We start from the raw sequence: 21296 nt of genomic DNA on the forward strand, positions 1-21296 counted from the left end.
CTAGTTTGTAAAGTGGTTCAAGGAGCATCGGTCACATACTCACATTTGCTCGATATTCAAGAGGCTTTCTTCAAACCTGTCGATAAGTGTAATCACTGTACACTTGAGTGTCACACATTGATTGTGGAAAATTACTAAATTAAGGTTTAAAATTAAAGTCAAGAACTCTACGAATAATGGTTGTCTTTCCGAGTTTAGATTGTTTAGAACCTGTTTTTGAATGATACTTGCAGGTGGTTATGATTTTATGATAGGTATTTTGAAGAAAGTTATTTTTTTTTGTTAAATGACAAATTCCAACACAAAACGAATAAAATGTCTTTTATTTTATTTTATTTTTTATATATATATGTATAAATGTATACTCATATAAAAAAAAAATTAAATAGGAATTAAATTAAAAAATAACAGCCCGACGACTGTCGCTAACGGGTCAAATAAAATTATGTCTTATAATATGTATAATGTGAACGAAGTGCATTATTTGTTAAATGTGCAATACCTATTTAGAAACCATTTTGTCGATTATATTACAAGTGCAGCAGTTGGTGAAACGTGTACAAATGTATATTTTAGTAAGAGTATTATTGTCAGGTTCGAGATCTAAAACGATACTATTATAATCTTCTTCGGTTATGGGGTTATTTTAATGGTCAAATAATAATATGACACACTCTCTCCACGCGGTCACATTCGATAATCGTATCGATATACGAGGTGATCGAATGCACATTAGTTGGTCAATTCGCACGACGGTCGACCATACACCAGCGGTGCACAGGACAATATAATAATAATATATGTAAACGATCTACGATATAATATATATGTACAGTATATAACATTAACCATGGCGAGCACACGCGCGCACACTTACGCGTGCACTAATGCGATGATAATAATATATTAAACGACCGTGACGAGGCCGCGTGTGTTGTGTACATATATGTGTATTTAGATCCATCGGTGGAAGTTTTTTCCGTTTATTTTTATTTTTTTGGCACCATAAACACGACGCGCTCGTCATTATGCGCAAATAATGTGTAATTTATGTCCGGTCGTTACGGCCGGGCTTCCGATCGGAACGCGGTTCGGTCGGTTTATGTATGTACATTGCACACGTATACACGACCATAATACGAATACGTATACATGTACATAATAAAAATGCACATATATATAATATATATGTAGTGCGTTGTGGAGGTTTCACGACTGACAAACAGTAAGAGAGAAAGTGAGATAAAGAAATGCATTTTAAGGTGACAAGTAGTCGAACGTGTCATAATAATTTTTACGACGAATCACAAAATATTATAAAAATATTCGTATGTCGCTATTTTCTGGGTGTATTAACCTAACCTACACCGGAGGCATGTTTGGCAGAATTTCTAATGTGGCACCCGTAGGTTTCTGCCATGCCCCGGAATGGGGGATGTCGGCACTTGTTCTCCAGACACCGTGACTTGCCCGGAGAAATATGCCACCCGATGGTCGAGGATCGAATCCGGTCGACACGTTAGACCGCTCGGCCACCTCGTCCCCCGATCAAACTATTATAATGAATGTCCAATCTAATGGCTATTATAGATAGCCCATGTTGAAGTCTTTTTGATATTTTGTGGATGATGGTTGAATGTTAAAAATAATATAATATTGTAGACCTGTATTAATTATACTCGCAATAATATGACATACGATAAATATACGTCAGTTTGTGATAGTGGCCGGAAATAACCGTTTTTTTTTTTTTTTCATTCGAATTCCTTGTGTGAAAATGAAACGACGTACTCCACAAACTCAATATTACAATATAATATACACTCTGCCAGTATCTTATTGCGAAAAGATTTTGACTAAAACCCTTTCGAACGCTTCTGATTTTTAATTTTCTAAAAATTACTATTACCGACGTCGTTTTCATCGTTCTCAAATGTAATTGTTCGTATATTGCATTCCATTCGCTGTTTATCGCAATACTTTTCAAATTAAGCATTTCGCGTCCTACCGTGAACAGTAAACAAAAAACCATTTTCAATTACACTATTTTCGTACGCATGTACAATGAAATAACGAGGAAATAATTAAGTTTTAAAAGAAAATTGTTGTTATATTTTATGATTGTAGTAGTACATAAAATAAATTCTAAAATTGTTTTTCTTTGCACAAAACGAAAATAAATTGATAACGTTTGACAACAAAATGAAATAAATTATTTATCATTAAGGATTAAATTAAAAGCGGAGTGGAAATGTTTTAAATGTGTTTACACAACTGGTCGTGTACGCTTCAATAATCATACACACTCGCACAGTATTTCATAATAAAAACAATTTCGAATTATTTAAACTCAATTTTCTTCTAATGGTCTTTAGCCAGTAACGTTTTTAAATTATATTTTCTAAAGAAGTTATTGCGCTTAAATAATAGAATTCAAATACAGGAGCTGAAAATAACCACTTAACCATTTAACATTTAAAAATGAATAAAAAATTCTGAAGTAGGTACATTTGATTGAAAATTATTTCTTTCAACAGATTTTTAGTTACAGTAAGATAATGTCAACGTATTCACGTATTCGCGTGTATTCGCGTTTTCCAGGAAAAAATATTCCTGGACGCTAATAAATACCGACTACAACTATTGGTTAAACGGTGGCGTACAATTTAAGTATTATTCTTATGATGAACAGCTTCCTAACATCGTGTATTCGTCCAATTTAAACTCTTGAGTAAACGCGCTCAAAATAGTTTTCGAATAAGATATTTCACAATCGCAATTCCCAGCCGAATGTGTAACACGGCGCAATGTATAGACAATACTTGTACATGGCCTCGTTTAAAAGGACAATAAATTGAAAATGCCAATAATTGTAAATAATAATTTATACCTATTTATATTTTTCAACAAACATTTTTTTTTTGAGTTTCGTTATAACACGTAGGTATGTTTTAAGTTGTAAGTACTATACGCCAATTTTAACGACTGTAAAAAAGTAAAAAACCTGTATCAAATCTGACGGGTGTTTCATTGAACGAACTCCATCATTATCTTAGATTACCATAATTTCAGTTTTGTGTTCATTTTTTTTCTACCAAACGATATGATCGCTGAAAAAAGCAATAAAACTCCAAACGCTGGACAATCGTTTAATATAATATGATTAAGTATTTAAAATCATATTTTAATTTATTTAATCGTGTATGGATGTGGTTTGTATCATAGGCGACCGGAATATATTCGAGTTAGACCACCTCTAACGGTTAAACTGAGTAAACACTGCTGTGTTTTACATTGTGTTTAGATTAGTGGATTGAGATCAAGAATAGTGAAAAAAATAATACCAAGACTGGAGACCTAATTTGAAATAACCATAAAATATAGTCGTTTAAAATACATAAAAGATAAATAGAGTTTTTCTCTAGTATTATTCTCAAATACTCTATCGCTTTGATTGTAATCACTATGTTATTCTCACTTTTGACTAAATCGTCTAAACCAATCAACGTTGACATGCCTGTTTTCGATATTGAGGAGATGATGCGAGTTTTCGGCTCGCGATGTGATTTATTATTTTCTAGCGATAAGGATTTTTTTTAATCAATTTTAATATTTCATTGAAATTAATGACATGCATCCGTTTTTATAGATAATATTTTGGAACTTATGTCAATCATGTATTTTGGAAATCACTTTAGATCAGCTGGTGGTGTGTACCGTTGTCATTATTTTTCTTTCGGCGCGTCCACTCGGACTGTGAACCAATGGATAATGTGACTTGTCGACGTCTTGTCTTATCGCAAGCGGTATTTTCGTTTTATTTGATAAGTCAGAAATTAGAGCACATTCCTCGAACATCAGTTTTTTTTTTTTGCAAAAGTTCTTTTTTTGGAAATACACCAATCATAGGGTTGTGTGACATATTATGATCATTAATTGGATTGAAGTCTAACAGGAAATGGTCTATGAAGTACATGCATCATTAGTGATGATAGTATGATACTTTGATATATGATAAAGATGTGATCGACGTTTCTCGAAAAACTGAAAAACATTTGGTTAAACTGAAAATTCAGAAAATATTATGTAATCTAGTAATCTAGCAATCACTTATCATCTATGTCATACAAATAACTAGACATTTTTATGAACTATTTTCAGATTAATATTACGTATTTTTTTATTTGATAAATACTTTACTGTTATGAACAATAATTTATTGTTTCATAGTTTGTATTGTTTGTAATAAATAAGACTAACTTTCAATATATAACGCAATTATTATATTTCCAAAAATTTACTTTCAGAAATCAAGTTCTAAAATACTGAGAAAGATTTCAGTCATAAATAACCACATATTACTGGATTTAGTTTTTTTTTTAATTAAACAAAAATGTCACTAGAAATTATAAGGACCGTCACTCCAGCAAACCATGTTCCAAGTTTTAATTTCTAAACTTCCTTGTAAAATGTAAATAATTTATTGTGGTTGATTTTTGTTAGGTGATATTATATAATGTTATGAAATTTCGTTAAAAATTCTGAACTTTAACCAATAAAAAAACACATTTAATTAACTACATAAATATGTAATTAATTATTTTGCTTTAAGTTCAATGGCCTATGTAGTCGAGGGTATATGTACAATTATTAAAAAAATTACACATTTATTTTTCGTTTTGACTTTCCATACGTTGAAAAAACAAACATATTTTCGGCCAATATTTTTTCAGTAAACATTTTAAATTTACTTTACCACTATTTGTGTGAATATAGAAGCTTTCACAATGTCATTATAGGCCTTGTGTGGTGTGCATTTCTTGAAACTAGTAAATGCGTGTCTGTAATATTCATATTTTACAAATTAAAATTTTGTCATAAGCAGAAGATATTTTTAATTTGCATCTAATTGCCTATTTTTTTTTTTTTTTTTTTTTAATGAAAATAATTACATTGCGTTTTACCTAGCTTGCGTATTCAAAATTGTTTCATTCATCGTTTCTGAATATACCAAATCTGTTGGCTTTTACCACCATTTATTACCTCGCCATCACCGCCACAGTGCTTTTATACTCCTCCCCCCCCATCTCATGATGAGTTAATCCAACGGACTTAAAACGTTCCCGTGTCGTTGTTTACCGTGTACATGGTATAATATTATTATACACACTCAAACCATAATATTTACCGGGACAGAGTCGAGGATTAACGAAGAAAATTATGTGTGATCGGACCTAATGCATCGAACAATATTGGTGCAGCGTAATGGGACATTTTATAAGATACCATTAAATTAATATTAAGTTTTGACGCCATATTATAAGTTCAAACAAAAACGTTAGACATTTAATTTACGTATAGTTCGTGTGTTCGAATAAACACTGTGTATTGTACTTGAATCGACATTTATGTACGACAGTCAATAATTGTTAATCTCAATCATATTATAAGTCTAATGTTTTTTATTTGTATTGCACACTGAACAAAATGATGTCAAACAGATTCGAAACTAAAGGAATTAATTTTCATAAACGTAAAAATTTAATATATATATAATGGTTTTTCTATAAATAGTATGCATTTATTGTTAAGAAGTTAGTATATAATAAAGCGTATAATATACGCGTATATTATTATTTTAATTTTACGGAGAACTGAAACCTATTGAAATATATTATACTAATTTCTAGTGTGTTTATGTAATACAAATTCTTTGCAATTCATATTTTAGCTAACATCTTAAAGCCACAAGAACATTGAAAAAAAACGTTTATAATGAAAAAAAAACTAGTCATCAACGTTCATAATTCAGTGATAAATACCTAAACTAACCTAATGGAACCAAACTGACCTCTTCTGCAAGGGTAAGCTACAAAGCGGTCATACGGTCATGTTTGTTTAATGTTGATCGATATTCAAAACCACGATGTTTAATACTCGTATAATTTACCGAAATATTTACTTTGATCGGAGAAATAATAGTGATAAATTGATTCTTCCATGATTGGAGTACAAATCTACAAAAAGAACTGTGGGTAAATTCATTATAAAAATCGTAATATTATTACCTATCATTACAGTATGAATGGATGGTTTTTGATGCACGTTGATTGCACTCGAGTGACGATTGGTTTATTTTCCGTAATATTATTAGTCTTATTATAGGTCAAGTTCACAATGACATCAGATTTTTATGAAATTGGTCTAAAATCATATAATATTGATTAGGCTTAGGATTTTATATTTATGATCGTAATTAACGGTTGATTCAATGAACCAGCTAACCATCTCATATTATACGTAATTAAACGGAATGTATCAAACCTGACTAAACGAATTACTGACGAGTATCATAGATGATTTGACAATTTTTAATTTTGAGTATGGAAAATATCGGCTGGGTAAAAGTCAGTGACGCGCGACGGTGAACGGACACCTCGGTGGCTCGGTGTTTTCATATTATATTATCATTTTGTAAACACGCAAGGTCTGTGGAAGCAACAGGGTGATAGCAAGGCAACAGGGTAGCTGGCAATAGTAAACTTGTACACATCGTCACAATAGTATTATTATTATTATTATTATTATAATTTCCGTCGACTTTATACTCAATATTATTCTACACAGGATTTCGAGTACGGATTTTAGCGATATCGTTTTGATCGTCACGGCCGAGGGAAATCTAATTCAAAATGTGTAATCCTATAATACGTGCCTATATATAGGACCCATCTATAATCTTATAATAACAATAGTACAGACGAACTGTATAATATCGTTCGACGTGACTGTGCAATCGGTAACAGTGCGTTTCGACGTGCTTGTCCTCGTATATGTATAAACCGAATCCTGCTTGAACATCTTGCATCTTTTCCGTATTTTGATTTAGGATAAAAACAAAAAATACGTGATTTATAATAATTCAACCATTCGGAAAACTTGAGCGAATAAAATCTCGTTCGAGCTGTCGGAAATTGTCGAGAAACACGTGCAAGACGACAGTTTTATCAATCGCCCGCACGCGATAAAGAAACAGACCGTAAAGAAAAATCAACATTTTTTAAAATTTAATTGTGTGGTATATGATTATAGTATAACATTGGACGATACATTCCCAAGTGTATACCAATAAAATATAATACCGCGGCGGTTGTCAGTGTTGTCACATCGATCGAACGCCGTAAAACTAGTTAAAACACATCGTTTTGAAGTCTAGTCCGAAAGGTAAATAGTTGCGTGTACAGTGACGTGCGTTAGTATCGCCGTCGATCCCAGCAAGAGAAAATAACAATTCTGGTATTGAAAAAGTTTCGGAGTCAAACCAAGTAGACGGCCAATACTCTCTCACACACGCATACTCACATATACCTACGAAATTCTTAGGATTGTAACATTATGCGTATTTCATCAAAATTATTTAATACTTTGTTAGTTGTCGAACTGTAGAAAATAAAATATGATTGTATACAATTTGCAGATATACCTATTTAAAAGTTTTTCATTATATATTTTATTATATTGTATGCGCGGCTTATATTATTATTATTGTTGTTACTGTTGTTGTTTGTCATCTACTCGTCTTTGTATTCGTCGTCGAATACACACGTCGACGTTGGTTTGCACTCTTCGATTATTGTTTAGATAAAAAGAAATGATTTCCGCACGAGATGAATCCAAAAATAAATGCACCACGCTAGTGGTTTTATTTCAAGCTACATACGAGAAACCAATTCACCCGCATGTCTGTATGTCCGTCAGTGAAAAAACTTTTTGACGCCGAGACGCAGACAAAAACTCGAAAAGTTAAGAGCACGTCATACCCGAATGATAAGTTACAGAGTTTGAACGATTTGCGTTCAGCAGAACCCATATTTGGTCGTTATAGCCTCAATGATAGAGTGAACTTACGCTCAGTTCTTATTATCAAACGTATAGATAAGAAACTCTAAAAACTTGACTGTCAGTCGAACTTTCTAATTGATTTTTTAATCATATTATGCCAATTTAAAACATTATCTTAACTAGCTAATAAATCTAACGAATACATATAGGATGTGTCATCCTGCGAGAGGCATTCGTGGTTAGTGCCAACGACAATATTATTATATCCGTTATTTTTGTGGTGACTGGTTGAGCTAGGTTGAGATTGTTTGAAACGACGTTAAAACGTTAGATTTAAATATCAAAATTCTTGTATAGGTTAAAATAATTCCATAAAATATATTAGAAAATTACAAAATCGTAATTTTGTGTAAAGCTGTTGATACCTATTGAAGTACATCATAAACTGAGTATTTATTTTTATTTTTAAGATAAGCCTCAGTGGGTGGGCTTTAGGCTGTCAGTTTTTTAATTTTTCTATTATATTTTATAATTAAATACTTTTTTAAAGTAAATTATGCAAAAAAGGATAGCATATTATTTTTTTCGGATTAAACATTTTCTTAAGGATAAAAGTATAACATAGGTACAACGTGTCTATTATTTGACATTCACTAAACAGTAGAAACTACTCTAACTAAAATATGGGCGTTCAGCACACTTGGATACAACTTTTGGGATTAAATAAATACAGCCCTTAACTGGCTTAACTACTCTAACCACGATTCTATAAAAAGTTATGATACTAATGATGTTCATCACTACTTTTATACAAATATTATGAATAAACTTGTTGACTGGAAATCATAATAACGTGTAATACCTATTTTTATTTTTGGTATTAAGTTTTATCGATACATGTTCTAAACAAAGTTGATTACATCACTTATTTATATGACTTATAAATTTGTAAATAAATCGCTATAAATTTAACGGTGACTCTTTTAAGAGAAAAAAATTATAGATTGTGTAATGTGTATTTAGTTTAACAATGTTTACTCTTATCGAGTACCAAATTAAAAACTTTTATCTTTTAAATTAAGTCCATTACCAGAAGCATAAAAGAAAAAGTTATATAAGTTAAAATAGTAATCGTTTTAAATTAATTGATAAGATATTAAACAAGAATGTTGTTTTAAATTCAGCTGCAACGTTTTCTTTAAATTTCAACTTTTAAGTAATGTTTTAGGCGACTTACATATATTGGGATAATTTAAAATAACAAGTAGCAAAGAGTTCTTAGTAGTAATCTTACCTTTTCGAAAGCTCACCGAAGACAGAACGGCTGAAGATTGATGTTTCTTAGTTCCAGTCGAAGTTTCATAAACCTAGTGAATGACTTTTCAGTATTCTATTAACCATTTTAGTACCATTTCAGATTCGAAACGAACTGTTAGTGATTGCTCTTCAGCCATACGTATTACTAATTGTTACGTTGTCATTGTCTAATTTATGTATCCAATTAAATATAATAAATGTGATTAATCACTAACCACCACAGATAGTTTCATGACTAGTGACTGCATCTGTCGTGATATAAATATTTGATGTGCACCCTAATAAGAAAAAAACAAATTTAACTGCTTAGTTTTCTAATTAGTAGTGATTTAAATAAAGTGAAATAATTTTGAAAATTATATTTAAACTATGAAAATAATATAAAAAATTATTGATTTAAATTGTATACTTTCCAAAAAAAAAAATTCACAACTATGTTATGTGTGTAGTACCTAATAAATAATACAGCTAAAAAAATAAAATTATTGTTTAATACTGTACAATATAATTTGAGCCGTAATGAAAACAATAACTACATAAACACTCAACAGTGTAAATTAATTGATACACCTTATTTAGTTTAGTTAATCGCGCATGATTTATACTTAATGTGTGTAATCCCTAATAAAGGTTAAGACTTAAGATATTTTCAAAACGTCTAAGAGAATCAAGTTGGACCTGTTCTTAAATAAAATTATTTGTTTATGTATGTGTAAATTCAAGTGAAGTAAAATACCCGTAATATCTTATTATTTTTCTACAGAATTAATTTTTTTGCTCTAAAAAATATTAAGACCAGCAAAGTCACTCGTCATTATAATAGTTTAAGACACTGTATAGACGTGTCTTATTTGAATTTAATAATAAATCATTGTATATGACAAACAACGATTTTGAGTGGATACGGGTATTCTCTTGTATTTTTAAACATTATATATATTATTTCAAGAAGTTCCATCGCTGGATGGATTCTTCACTCAAGTCATCAGTCCCTTTTATTTTATTTTATTTTATTTTTATTCTATTTCTTATCAACATTTATACTCATTGTAAAAATATATTTACAGATTGTATAATAAAACAAAAAAAATTAAAAAAATATATATATTATTTATATTGCTATAAATAATTAATTGTTTAATAGAAATACAGTAGATTAAATTAATCAATAATTTTCACTAATATCATGTGTTATGTGTTATATGTTATAATATAATAATGATTTTTATATTATTTCATATAATATTATACTATTTAGCTGTTAGAAACTGTCTCATTAGGTTTATTATATGGATAGATGGAACTTGTTTTAAATATTTTGAAAAATGTAAAATACTGACCAAATTTCTTAAGTATCTACGTATTATATATATATTTTTTAATTTTAATTAAGACTAAATATCAAGAAACCATATACACATTTGGTTTTGAAAATTTCAATTATGTTTAATGTAAATAAAAACATACTGCAAATGTATTTTTTCCATGTTTTTTTTTTTTTTTTTGATATAAGAAAAAATGTATATGGTTTTTACAATAAATTTTTATGCCTTAATTATTAAAATTTTACATTTTATACTGTCAAATTTTGAATGTCAAACGCTTAATAAAGAGTGTTTCTATATATTTATATTGATAATGGAATTTTTTCATGTTTCTATGATAAATATTATTTTTTTGTAATAGCAAAATAACAAGTCGTTAAAGGATGAATTAACGCTGTTATAGGTTTGAATATCTAATGTCATCAATATTCGAACTTCCAAACACCCATAAAAGTTATTCTACATTTACGCTAAACTTCTTTTTTTAATTCCAGCTAGAAATCTAACGAATGTCTTTGTATTAAAATTATTAAATGTTTAAGCTTTTATCTGTGAAAAAATTTTAGGCCAACTAGATCCAGTACTACCTAATGATAGAAATATGTTTATACTTAATAATGTGTCTTTATGCACAAAGCACAAAAATTAAAAATAAACAAACAAACATCATAGTAAAAACAAAATTATTCATTGATCCTTCAAATAATGTAAATAATAACGATGGAGATGGATATTTTATGAAAAACCTAACCAAATTATAAGCATAAACTATTCTGTCTTCTCACTTTCTGAAAAGGCTTTTGTATGAGTACTTGTAACGATCATAATGGTATTTCTATGGCTGCATATTACCGCGGCCGTTTGTTTCGAGCACAAAGGACTGATATTATACTTGAAATATCATTGCAGCGCAGTATTTCTCACCGAAGTTCCAGCCTCGATAAATTCGGAAAAATCCGTTAAATTCAATTAATAAAGAGTTCGCGATAAATATCGTCGCATTGCTAAAACGAATAGCACTGTCAATCGTGCGAATATAATAGTACGGAAATAATTCATTTCGCGCTGAAAAGATTGTCTAAAATTAATCTGATTGGATGAAGCACAACCGCATTATCATTTGGTAATATTATTATCATGAATTATAATAACCATTATTACAGTAAAGGTAAGAATATACGATACGATATAAGCATAAACTATAAGTAAGTATTGGGCAGGTAGTTGATTTGAAAGCGATTACTGATTATAAATTATTATCATATTTATCAGCTCTTCAATTGTAGTTTAGTAAATATAATTTGTAAGTACTATGATAATTAAAAGTAACATCATACAAATATAATATTATATTCTGTAGTATATTTCAAAATAAATATTTAGTATAAATTATAAGAAACTATGTCCTATCCTTCAAGATATTGTGGTTTATACATTAAATTAACGACCAAATATAATAATATATTATAGCGTATTTTTTTGAAACTAGATTATTACTTGTACAATAATATTGTTTACTACCTAATTGTTTTATCTTGTATAATTTAATTTCAAATAATTCACCAAACAAAAATTTGTAATTTTATTTTTAAATTCCTAAGTTTGCGACGTAATACTTGGCAACGCAAACATGTTCTAAGTACCTATTTAGTTTCCTAATGATATTATACTACTAATAACGCAAACTGATACGAAATTATTAAATCATAATATAATATTAAATTATCTAACATTATATTATTGTATCCCAATGATAGTTTAAAAATAACACAAGTTCACTTTTGAATTATCGAATAGGTTTTATTAAAAATATTTAAGTTAAATAAAAATTGGACCAATTTATTGTTATTCGTAGAAAAAAAATCGTTTTTAAAGCTTTAAAATCATATTTTCAAACTTGTATACTTACCGTCCATTTCTTACAGATTCGATACCATATTGGTGTACTCGAAAAAGTCGTCGTATGGTGTTTCGATGAAGGGTGACTGACCATTGTCCATTCATATTATTTTGTGATGCGATAGTGAAACCAGGTTATTGTTATAAAAAAAAACTCACCAATAAAGGTATACATACATATTTATTAAATAACATTTTTTTTTTTTTTTTCAAAGACAGATGAATATTAATAATACTGATTTATGTTTACCTAAAGATAATTAAACAACAATATAGTCAATGAAAATACATTATACAAATACATTGAATTTCAAGTTAATATATAATAATGTAATGTATATTATACTTAAACATAATATTTATTATTTATATATAATATATATATATATATATAAATAATATTAAAGTCTATTTTTTATTTTTTTTTTATTACGATTAATGCAAATAAATTACTAACAATTATTATACTACCTATTGCAAGTTTATATTTTTTAGGAAATGAATAGAATGTATTGATGATCTGGTTATAACTGAAATCAAAGGAAACAGTTTTGTTTGCCTTTGGTATTAGGTATTATATATTTTTAATGTGCACTGGGATTTAGTTATTATTATTAATATATATATATATATAAATATTTTAAATATGTATTTTTTTTTTATTTTTACAAAATTTTATAGATCAAAAAGTGTTAGAGATTGATTGTCTCTTAGCAACGTGGGTAATTGATTATACCCTCCATGTAATAGTATTATTATTTACACACCATTTCATGCCACCCTTTTAAAAGTGCCATTTTATCATTTTCGCCGTCACGTGACCACGGCCTAAATTAATTTATATATATCAAATCAAAATCAGGGGATTAGTTTCGGGGAATTCATACTATTTTGGAAAGTTTGGAAAAAACGCCTACTAAACTATATATATATATATATGTGTGTGTGTGTGTGTGTGTATATTATATATGATATGCGAATTCAAAAAAATATAATTATGTATATATACTTTTATACACCTCTTAAAAAGCAAAAAAATCTGAAATGTAATAATAAATTGATTTTGAAATAAATATATCATGAGTTACACTCGACCGACTGTTTAGCTAAAATAATAACAATTATTGGCACCACTTTATTTTAAATTGCACATTAAATTAGTTTATATTTAATATAAGTACGATTTATTGCATTTTACACGAGCTCAGCTAATCCACTTTTGAGCTTAATACATAGAAATCATAGTTTTAATATTATTTCAACAAATATAAAGTAATATTTTATAAATTAAATTAAATACAAAAAATAAAAATGATCCTAGAGGAACAGTTGGAGAAAACGAGAAATGTATTTACAATATAAATTTATGTCGAAGCGATGATAATATGTTGATTCGGATGAAAATCACACATCGCAGATAATAATAAATAAAAAATTTGGAGGAAAAACAGTAAATCCCTTAAAAATTAATTTAGAACAGGATATTATGCCACTTGGCGTAGAGGTCATACCCGTTTAAACTACTTGGAAAGACATTGGAGTGAGTTCATGTAACGTAATATTACATTTACTATCGTTAAAAGAAACATAATAATAATATGATATATTTTAATAATAATAAGTATTAGAAATAACGTGGATAGTCTTATGAAATATAATTATAATAATTTTAACTACATGTCCACTTAAGTTTTATACAATTAAAAGTCAATAAATATAAACACGTAGTTTTGTATGTATAAAAATTATTTTGTCCAGATCTAAATAAAAATAATTTAATTTAATATACATGCGTTTTTTATTTTTTTGTGAAAGTGAGAGCGTATATAAATCGAATAAGATTGTTGAAGTTTTCAAATTAAAATCTAACACCGGATTTTGTACAACGGTAAGTAAGTATAATATAGGTTATATAATTTTTAACATTATGTACATGAAATACAAATCGAAAATCGTATGTACAGATTGACAACACACAGAAGTTGCATATATTGGGCAAATAATGAATTAAAAACTATAATATTTATTATGGAATGGCCATTTTTCAACACTTGAAGTTTTGGTCCGAAACAGAATAATTTGCAGTGCAAATTGTTTAGTGCTTCGCCATTAGACGGGTTGAATCTTGGAAGACATTTCGTGTAAAATAGATTGTTAATGTTTGGTTCTCATTAGTTATATTGAAACAAGAATCATAAAGTAATAAGTAATTAACTGACGGCGATTAATGTCGCCGTCTGACTGGCGGTGATGTGGGAATACGTGAGTGGTGGGTTCACGGGCGGAGAGTGGAAAATATAACGTTCAAATGTGAAATCGAACACGTGAAATATTACCGCGTACTGCAGTAATGTTGTTGCACAAACAAGTATAATGGCAGCTGAAGTTCACACACATGATATACTATAATAATAATAATAATATAATATTATGTATAATAAACTTGTATAATTCTGGAAATGACGTTATACCGAGTTTAGAAGTCGAAATGCACCCGCCAATAAATTTTAAATATTATCTTGGCATTGCTTTTGAACGATAAACATCCCCTACAACACGCACATGCACACACTATGTTGGTATGTACTCGTATAGTATTATATTATATTACTACAATAGTGTCCGGCTTTCGTAAACATATTATTATTATACTAGGGGGTTTTAAATGTAAGTCCAACGATGTAAGACCGAAAAAAATCCGTAGACAACAATGTTGAGACCGCAAAGTATGGTACAAGAAATCCGCAACAGACAAAAACCATTTCAAATATTTAATAATACGTAATAATAGCATGCTACGATGAGAAAAATCCATGAGCATTTTTCGACTGACCGCATTGATGTTAAAAAAAATAACATGATAATTTTTATCTTATATGGTTTTGAGTTTTAAATATTTCTTTGCAATTGATGACAAAAAAATGTAATCCTAATTATTGTAATAAACTCACGAGAAGAAAAAAAAACTGGGCTCAGAAACAGAGGTCTTGGAATTGACTGAATATTTTGGTTTGAATTTTGTCCGTTTTGTACTTTTGATAGAACTGCTGTATTAAGTGTTTTGTTTTAGAATAATTATGTACAGTAATAATTGTACTATATTTCATAAAATACATAATAACTGGTATGAAGTTTAGACTCTGGAGACTATATTATTATGTTGGAATTACAGGTAAGCACAATATTATTATAGTCGATTACAATAATAGGTATATACTATACAGTCTTATAAATCATAATAATAATAATGTTAATACTAATTATAGTTATATAGTAGTAATAATATCAATAATAATCATTATAATTACCTCGACGGTGAGAAGACAATATTATATCAGATGGGTGTTCACACCCGTTTAATGGGCAACATTCTTGACGGACGATGATCAAGAAAACCAAGGAACAGTAATTATTATTATACATCATTAAAACCCGAAAATATTCCGAATCAGTTTTGCGAAGGGTGTAGGATATGCGATCGGCATACGCGCGGTGATATGTGCATACTAAACAGATATCGTGGGGGATACACATGTGTGATATTCGGACATTTACCGCGTGTAAGGGGGTGTCAGGGGAAATGAATTCGTCACCTACCCGGATGTCCGAAACAACGTTACGCTTCATCGCCGTCTCACCGTTATCGGGTTAACAATATAAGAAAAGAAATTGTCGTTATTGCGACGACGTACCTACCGCGGTAGCAGTCGGGGGGAGGGCGGTGCGGGTGCGTGTAGCGGTGTGGGTGGTGTGTCGTGGGTGTGCCGGCAGCAGTGCATGTCCGATCATATCACCGGTATGTACCCTAGGTTCTTGCGCTGCAGGAACAGGTGGATCTCCGAGAACTTCGGCCGGTCCGAGTCGCCGCGCTTCCAGCACTCGGCCATGATTTCGTACATTTCGCGCGGGCAGCTGGGCGGCGGTTCCGCGTACCTGTGCTTGCCGTTGGCTAGGTACATGTGGTTGGCGTTCTCCACCACCTGTTCGTTGGTCAGCTCCGCCAGTGGCTGATGGCTGCAGAACATCAGTATCTCCCATAGGGTAACCGCGAACGACCAGACGTCGCTTTTCGACGTGTACTTGCCCTGTGAACACAAAACGCGCCCGTTTCCGTGTTATCGTTAAACTGTAATAATAATATCTCCAAATGTACAATCATGATAAATTTTTATTCGATAGTATTATTACGACGTGGATGGGAGGTCAATCGTTGTGTTTAAGCATGAGCTCTCGAACTGCTCCAACTCCGAAAATTCTCGAACTTTGAGAATAATTCATCCTCAAAACATAATACATCGGACTTAAATATATAATATATAATACGACTCCAGAGAATTCAAGTTCAATTAGGTACTCTAGAGTAGTGTTTCTTAACGTTTTAGATATCATGAAACACCATTTTTTTTTATGCTGAACCCCTATGAAAATTGTTGTTAAAAATATAACAGTACACAAAACATGGCAATAAACAGTAATTTAAACAATGTACTAAAATACTAAGCACAACAAAATATAATTAAATTATTTATTTATAAATTAGATTATAATTAGGTTTGATTAGATTTATATTAGATTATTTAGATTTCAAAAACAGGAAAAATAATAATAGAATTGGCGTATAAAATATAAATCTTAATGAAATGATTGATCTCTCTCTTGCGAAAACCCCAATATGAATACATTTAGATTTCTATTTTTAATACTTTGATAAAAGCACTTTTGCTAACCCTTAAGTTATCTTTGCAGAACTCTAGGGTTCAAGAGTCTAGAGTATTATTTTTATTTCCCGTACTTCAGGTAGTATTATAGGCGTATGGTTCTTATCATGTTTAAAATTGAAATACATTTATTAAATTAATTCTAAATTCAAAGTGTTTCGGTGAAAAATGGATTCAAGGTCTAATTCGATCCAAAGCAGTTAAATAAATAAAATGTCTACTCATCATTATGTTTTACATAATATGGAGGGCGAAGAGTTAGGTTAAACACAAGAGTTTATTTTCTAAGACATAATTTTGAGATACTTGTCAAATCAATGATTTTTATATTTATTTTTAAATCAATTTCTAGGTCATTATTTTATATTTACTATTGTTATTGTCGTAACAAATTAATACATACCATGATAGGCACCTACAAATATTGACGTGTAAGTTTCTCATGTACACAGCAAAACCGTGAAAAAAGAACGTGATAAATCTTTAGATGGTTTAAGTGGAATTTTATATTTTTTACTAGATTTGTGTAAAAACTAATTTACAGAAATATTTATAGCTTGAAAATTTAATTATTATTAGAATTTATACATAGTTTTCAATATTTACCTAACTAGAAAATGTTAATAGAAATATAAAACCGTAAAAAATATTAAAAACAATAATTTTAACTAGATTTGTTGTGAGTATAATAAAAATTTTTTATGAATTTAATTCGAAAAATTGTTAATTCATATTTTTAGTACATATATGTTAATACCCAGAAATAAGTATAGCATAACAAGAATAACACGTTATAATTTCCATTTTTGTAATCACGTGTACCTACACCACACACTATTCATTGTACTACTTGTCGTTACACTTATTGCTAAAAACTTAAAAGTTTCTGGTGTACCCTAAAAAACCCTAAGTGCGGAAAAACGTGTATATATTTAAAGGTTGCGGTTACAAGTTAAGTCCTTTACAATCACGGAAGACATTATGTTAGTAAACGCAAAAATAAAATAATAATAAACTATCATAACGTGTATTTCAATATAAAATAATTTTCAAAACGATAAAATCAACTTAATTGTTAGTTATCGGTATTATAGTTCAGAAGTCTACGGTTGCGTTTGGACTGTATTGTGCACATTATTTAAAAAAAATATTATATACCGTCAAAAATATAAACTTAAATATTTAGACGTGATAGAAATGTATACCATCCCAATCAATACACATTTATTGTTAATATAATCTAACGAAAAAAATTCACATCGTAGTAACTTTACCATCAAATATTCTGTTATTATTACGTGCAATATTCTAAAAGTTGTTGTATTCCACAGGAACGTACTTTAACATTTTAAGTTCTAGATACACAGACTCTGAAGTAATTATTAAATGTATCCGTAGTTTATTAAATAGAGAAGCTAAATTATTAAGACAACCATATAAATATATTCATATTATATAACCCACACTCGTGTGCAACATGGATTTTTTGTGAAAATGATTTACATTCTGTTGAATACATCACAGTCACTTAAATTATATACATGTATACAATATATATATAACAGGAAGTCTGCAGTGTGTACTTAAGAAGTTGATCTGGACCGAGGATTTCACAAGTCAAAAATAAGGTATATACTGTATATATTTAAGTCGGCTTACATGCAAATACGGTTGAGTAATCAGTAAACAAAGTGAATTCGAAATGACGGGTTACCAGTGGAAAGGGATGCACCTAGATTATATTAGCGTGAAATGTCTGTTATTTTATTATGAGGTCTTGTACACATACACTAGGCAGCCATAAATCAATTGAATGCGTAGATATATCACCGAAAATATATTTAGTCATACGTATTACAGACATTATTTAATGTGCCGATTAATAACAATAATAATAATTGACTTACCAAAAGCAGGCTCTCCCATGACATCCATCTGATCGGCAATCTCGACTTAGTGTCACTAACGTAATAATCCGAATCGTATTGACTGCAGTACAACGCATGATCGGATATCTTTATCGAATAGTTTTTGCCCACCAAGCAATTTCTCGCGGCCAAGTCCCTGTGAACGATCCCCTTACCCTCTAAATGTTTCATGCCCGATGCGATCTGCGTGGCAAAGTACAGCAAGCATCCGTAACTGTGATAAATGAAAAAATAAATAAATTTGAAATCAAACAAACAATTTAACGTTCTAGCAGTAGGTATATTATTATTTTTTAACACAATCTTTTGAGTTAAATATTATACAGATAAAAACAACGTGCATATATATGTAAAAACGATAGGTTTACGATAATATTTGTGGTTCAACATTTTTTAACCTGGATCGTAAATTAATAAATTGGTCTCAATTTGTAGCGACGGATAAGAATTTTTAAATCACTTTTATTTCTCGGCAGAAACAATATAATCCAACCAAATTCAATTTGTGTACATTATAAGATAAAAAATCATTTAACATTTTACTCTATAACCTATTGTTTTCGTAGTTATACATCAGTAAATGTATATGGTTTCATTGTCAATATAAATTTACAAAACAGTTGGTGAAATCGTTATTTCATATTTAGTTCCTATACGTCGTCTTCTTTCGATAGATTGTGAGTTAAATACTTACACTCAACAATCGTTATATATATTAATTGCCTTTTAAAAGAGTTGAAATATTTCTTAACTAGATAACTTAACCATTTTTATAATTGCCATTATGATGATAAATCTTATCATGTTCATATTTAAGCCTCTTAACTTAATGAAGGTAAAAGACATGTATTGTGTATTTTAATTTTTCTGGCGGCAGAGAACGATAACATTAAATGCACCAATATATCTAATGTGGTGGTGCGAGATATACATAGGTAAATTTATGCCACTTAAAAAAAAAAAAAATGATTTGTTGTCGATAAGCTAACATAATATATTTTAGAACGGGGTGATGTATAAAAACAGTGTATGTATGTCCTTACTTGATTGTCGGATGAGCTTCAGTGGATTCTGTAGTTTGGACCTTCAAGAAACTCGGCAAGTCACCGTATTCGCAATATTCCTGTATAATGCACAGGGGCTCGTCGGGACTGCACACGCCCACGATTCGTGCCAAATTTGGATCCCGGACGGTGTACAAGCACTTTGTCTCCCTCATCACGTCTTGTCTGCAGAAAAATATACAGAAATGTATACAATATATTGATTAGAGACGTACGATTTTTAGAACTCGTATACGATTTGTCGATGGTTATATTATATTTTGTAAATTTATTTTCTATCCATCTCCGAAATGAACATAAAATTGAGTATTCGTAAATCGAATCGTTGACGTAAAAAATAGGTATTGTCAACCAAAATCGAAATATCGTCTTTGTCATATCAATAATTTTTGTATCGGAGGCGCATATAGGCAAATGACAAATAAAATAACTATTTTTTCCCCGTGTTATTACGACGATGGTGTGCGCGAAAGAAATTGTAAATAGAGCACGTTTTCCGATGCGTGGCGTTTAAGGCGGAAAATTGATTTTCGATTCTCACGCGTTCTTATAATAGTAATAATAATAAAAATAATAATACAAGACTCAGGTTGAGAGCGTAGAAAAAAAAAGAAACTGCGGATATAAAGCAAAAATTGTAGTTATGTATATAAACACACACACACACACACATATATATATATATATAATTTTTTTTTATTATTCCACTCACTTGTTTTGTTCGCCACAGCCACGCCGAAGCGATTTGACGATCACTTGTCTTTTGTGGAACGTCGATGCGGCATTGTACTCGGGTATCCCGTCCGTTTCGCATAAGTGGATCTATATAATATGGAATTGACAGTTGTTTATTAAATATCATCGTACATTCCAATCACGTTTCACGGGATCGGGAAGTTATCCCACACCGTGTGTATGATGGGTTCACGGGGTTTGTTGGAAACGGTTGGTGTTGGCGGGGGAGGGGGGTAGGGATGGGGTGCGGTCGCGTAGTATGCGCTTACCATTCCGAAATTGCCTTCGCCTAGTTTTTCGATCACTCGCAATCGGTTCCGAGATATCTCGTACAGCGACGTCTGACTGCACTCGTCCTGTTTGTCTTCCGGCAGCTTCATGCACGTGAACACACCCGGCGTGAAGTGCTGCTCTTTGCGTTCCGTCTGCAATAACCGGAGGAAAAAATTAAATAAAATCTTGGAATAC

At 30.2% G+C, this 21296-nt stretch overlaps 1 protein-coding gene across 4 annotated transcripts in view; it reads right to left on the reverse strand.

Moving 5' to 3' along the window:
- Positions 1-12991: 12991 nt before the first annotated feature.
- LOC107165518 (discoidin domain-containing receptor 2-like) overlaps positions 12992-21296 on the reverse strand; it is a 255393-nt gene continuing 247088 nt past the window's right edge. For all 4 annotated transcript variants that reach the window (XM_089219518.1, XM_089219519.1, XM_089219516.1 and 1 more), the window contains 5 exons: positions 21098-21253; positions 20806-20915; positions 20073-20258; positions 19009-19243; positions 12992-16468 (listed from right to left, as the gene is read on the reverse strand). In XM_089219518.1, the coding sequence (XP_089075644.1) occupies positions 16169-16468; positions 19009-19243; positions 20073-20258; positions 20806-20915; positions 21098-21253 (987 nt within the window). In that variant the 3' untranslated portion in view covers positions 12992-16168. The remainder of the gene's footprint in view (positions 16469-19008; positions 19244-20072; positions 20259-20805; positions 20916-21097; positions 21254-21296) is intronic.

This window comes from Diuraphis noxia, unplaced genomic scaffold (assembly GCF_037042655.1).
Source record: "Diuraphis noxia isolate RWA-SAM2 unplaced genomic scaffold, SU_Dnox_SAM2 contig0002, whole genome shotgun sequence".
NCBI lineage: Eukaryota > Metazoa > Arthropoda > Insecta > Hemiptera > Aphididae > Diuraphis > Diuraphis noxia.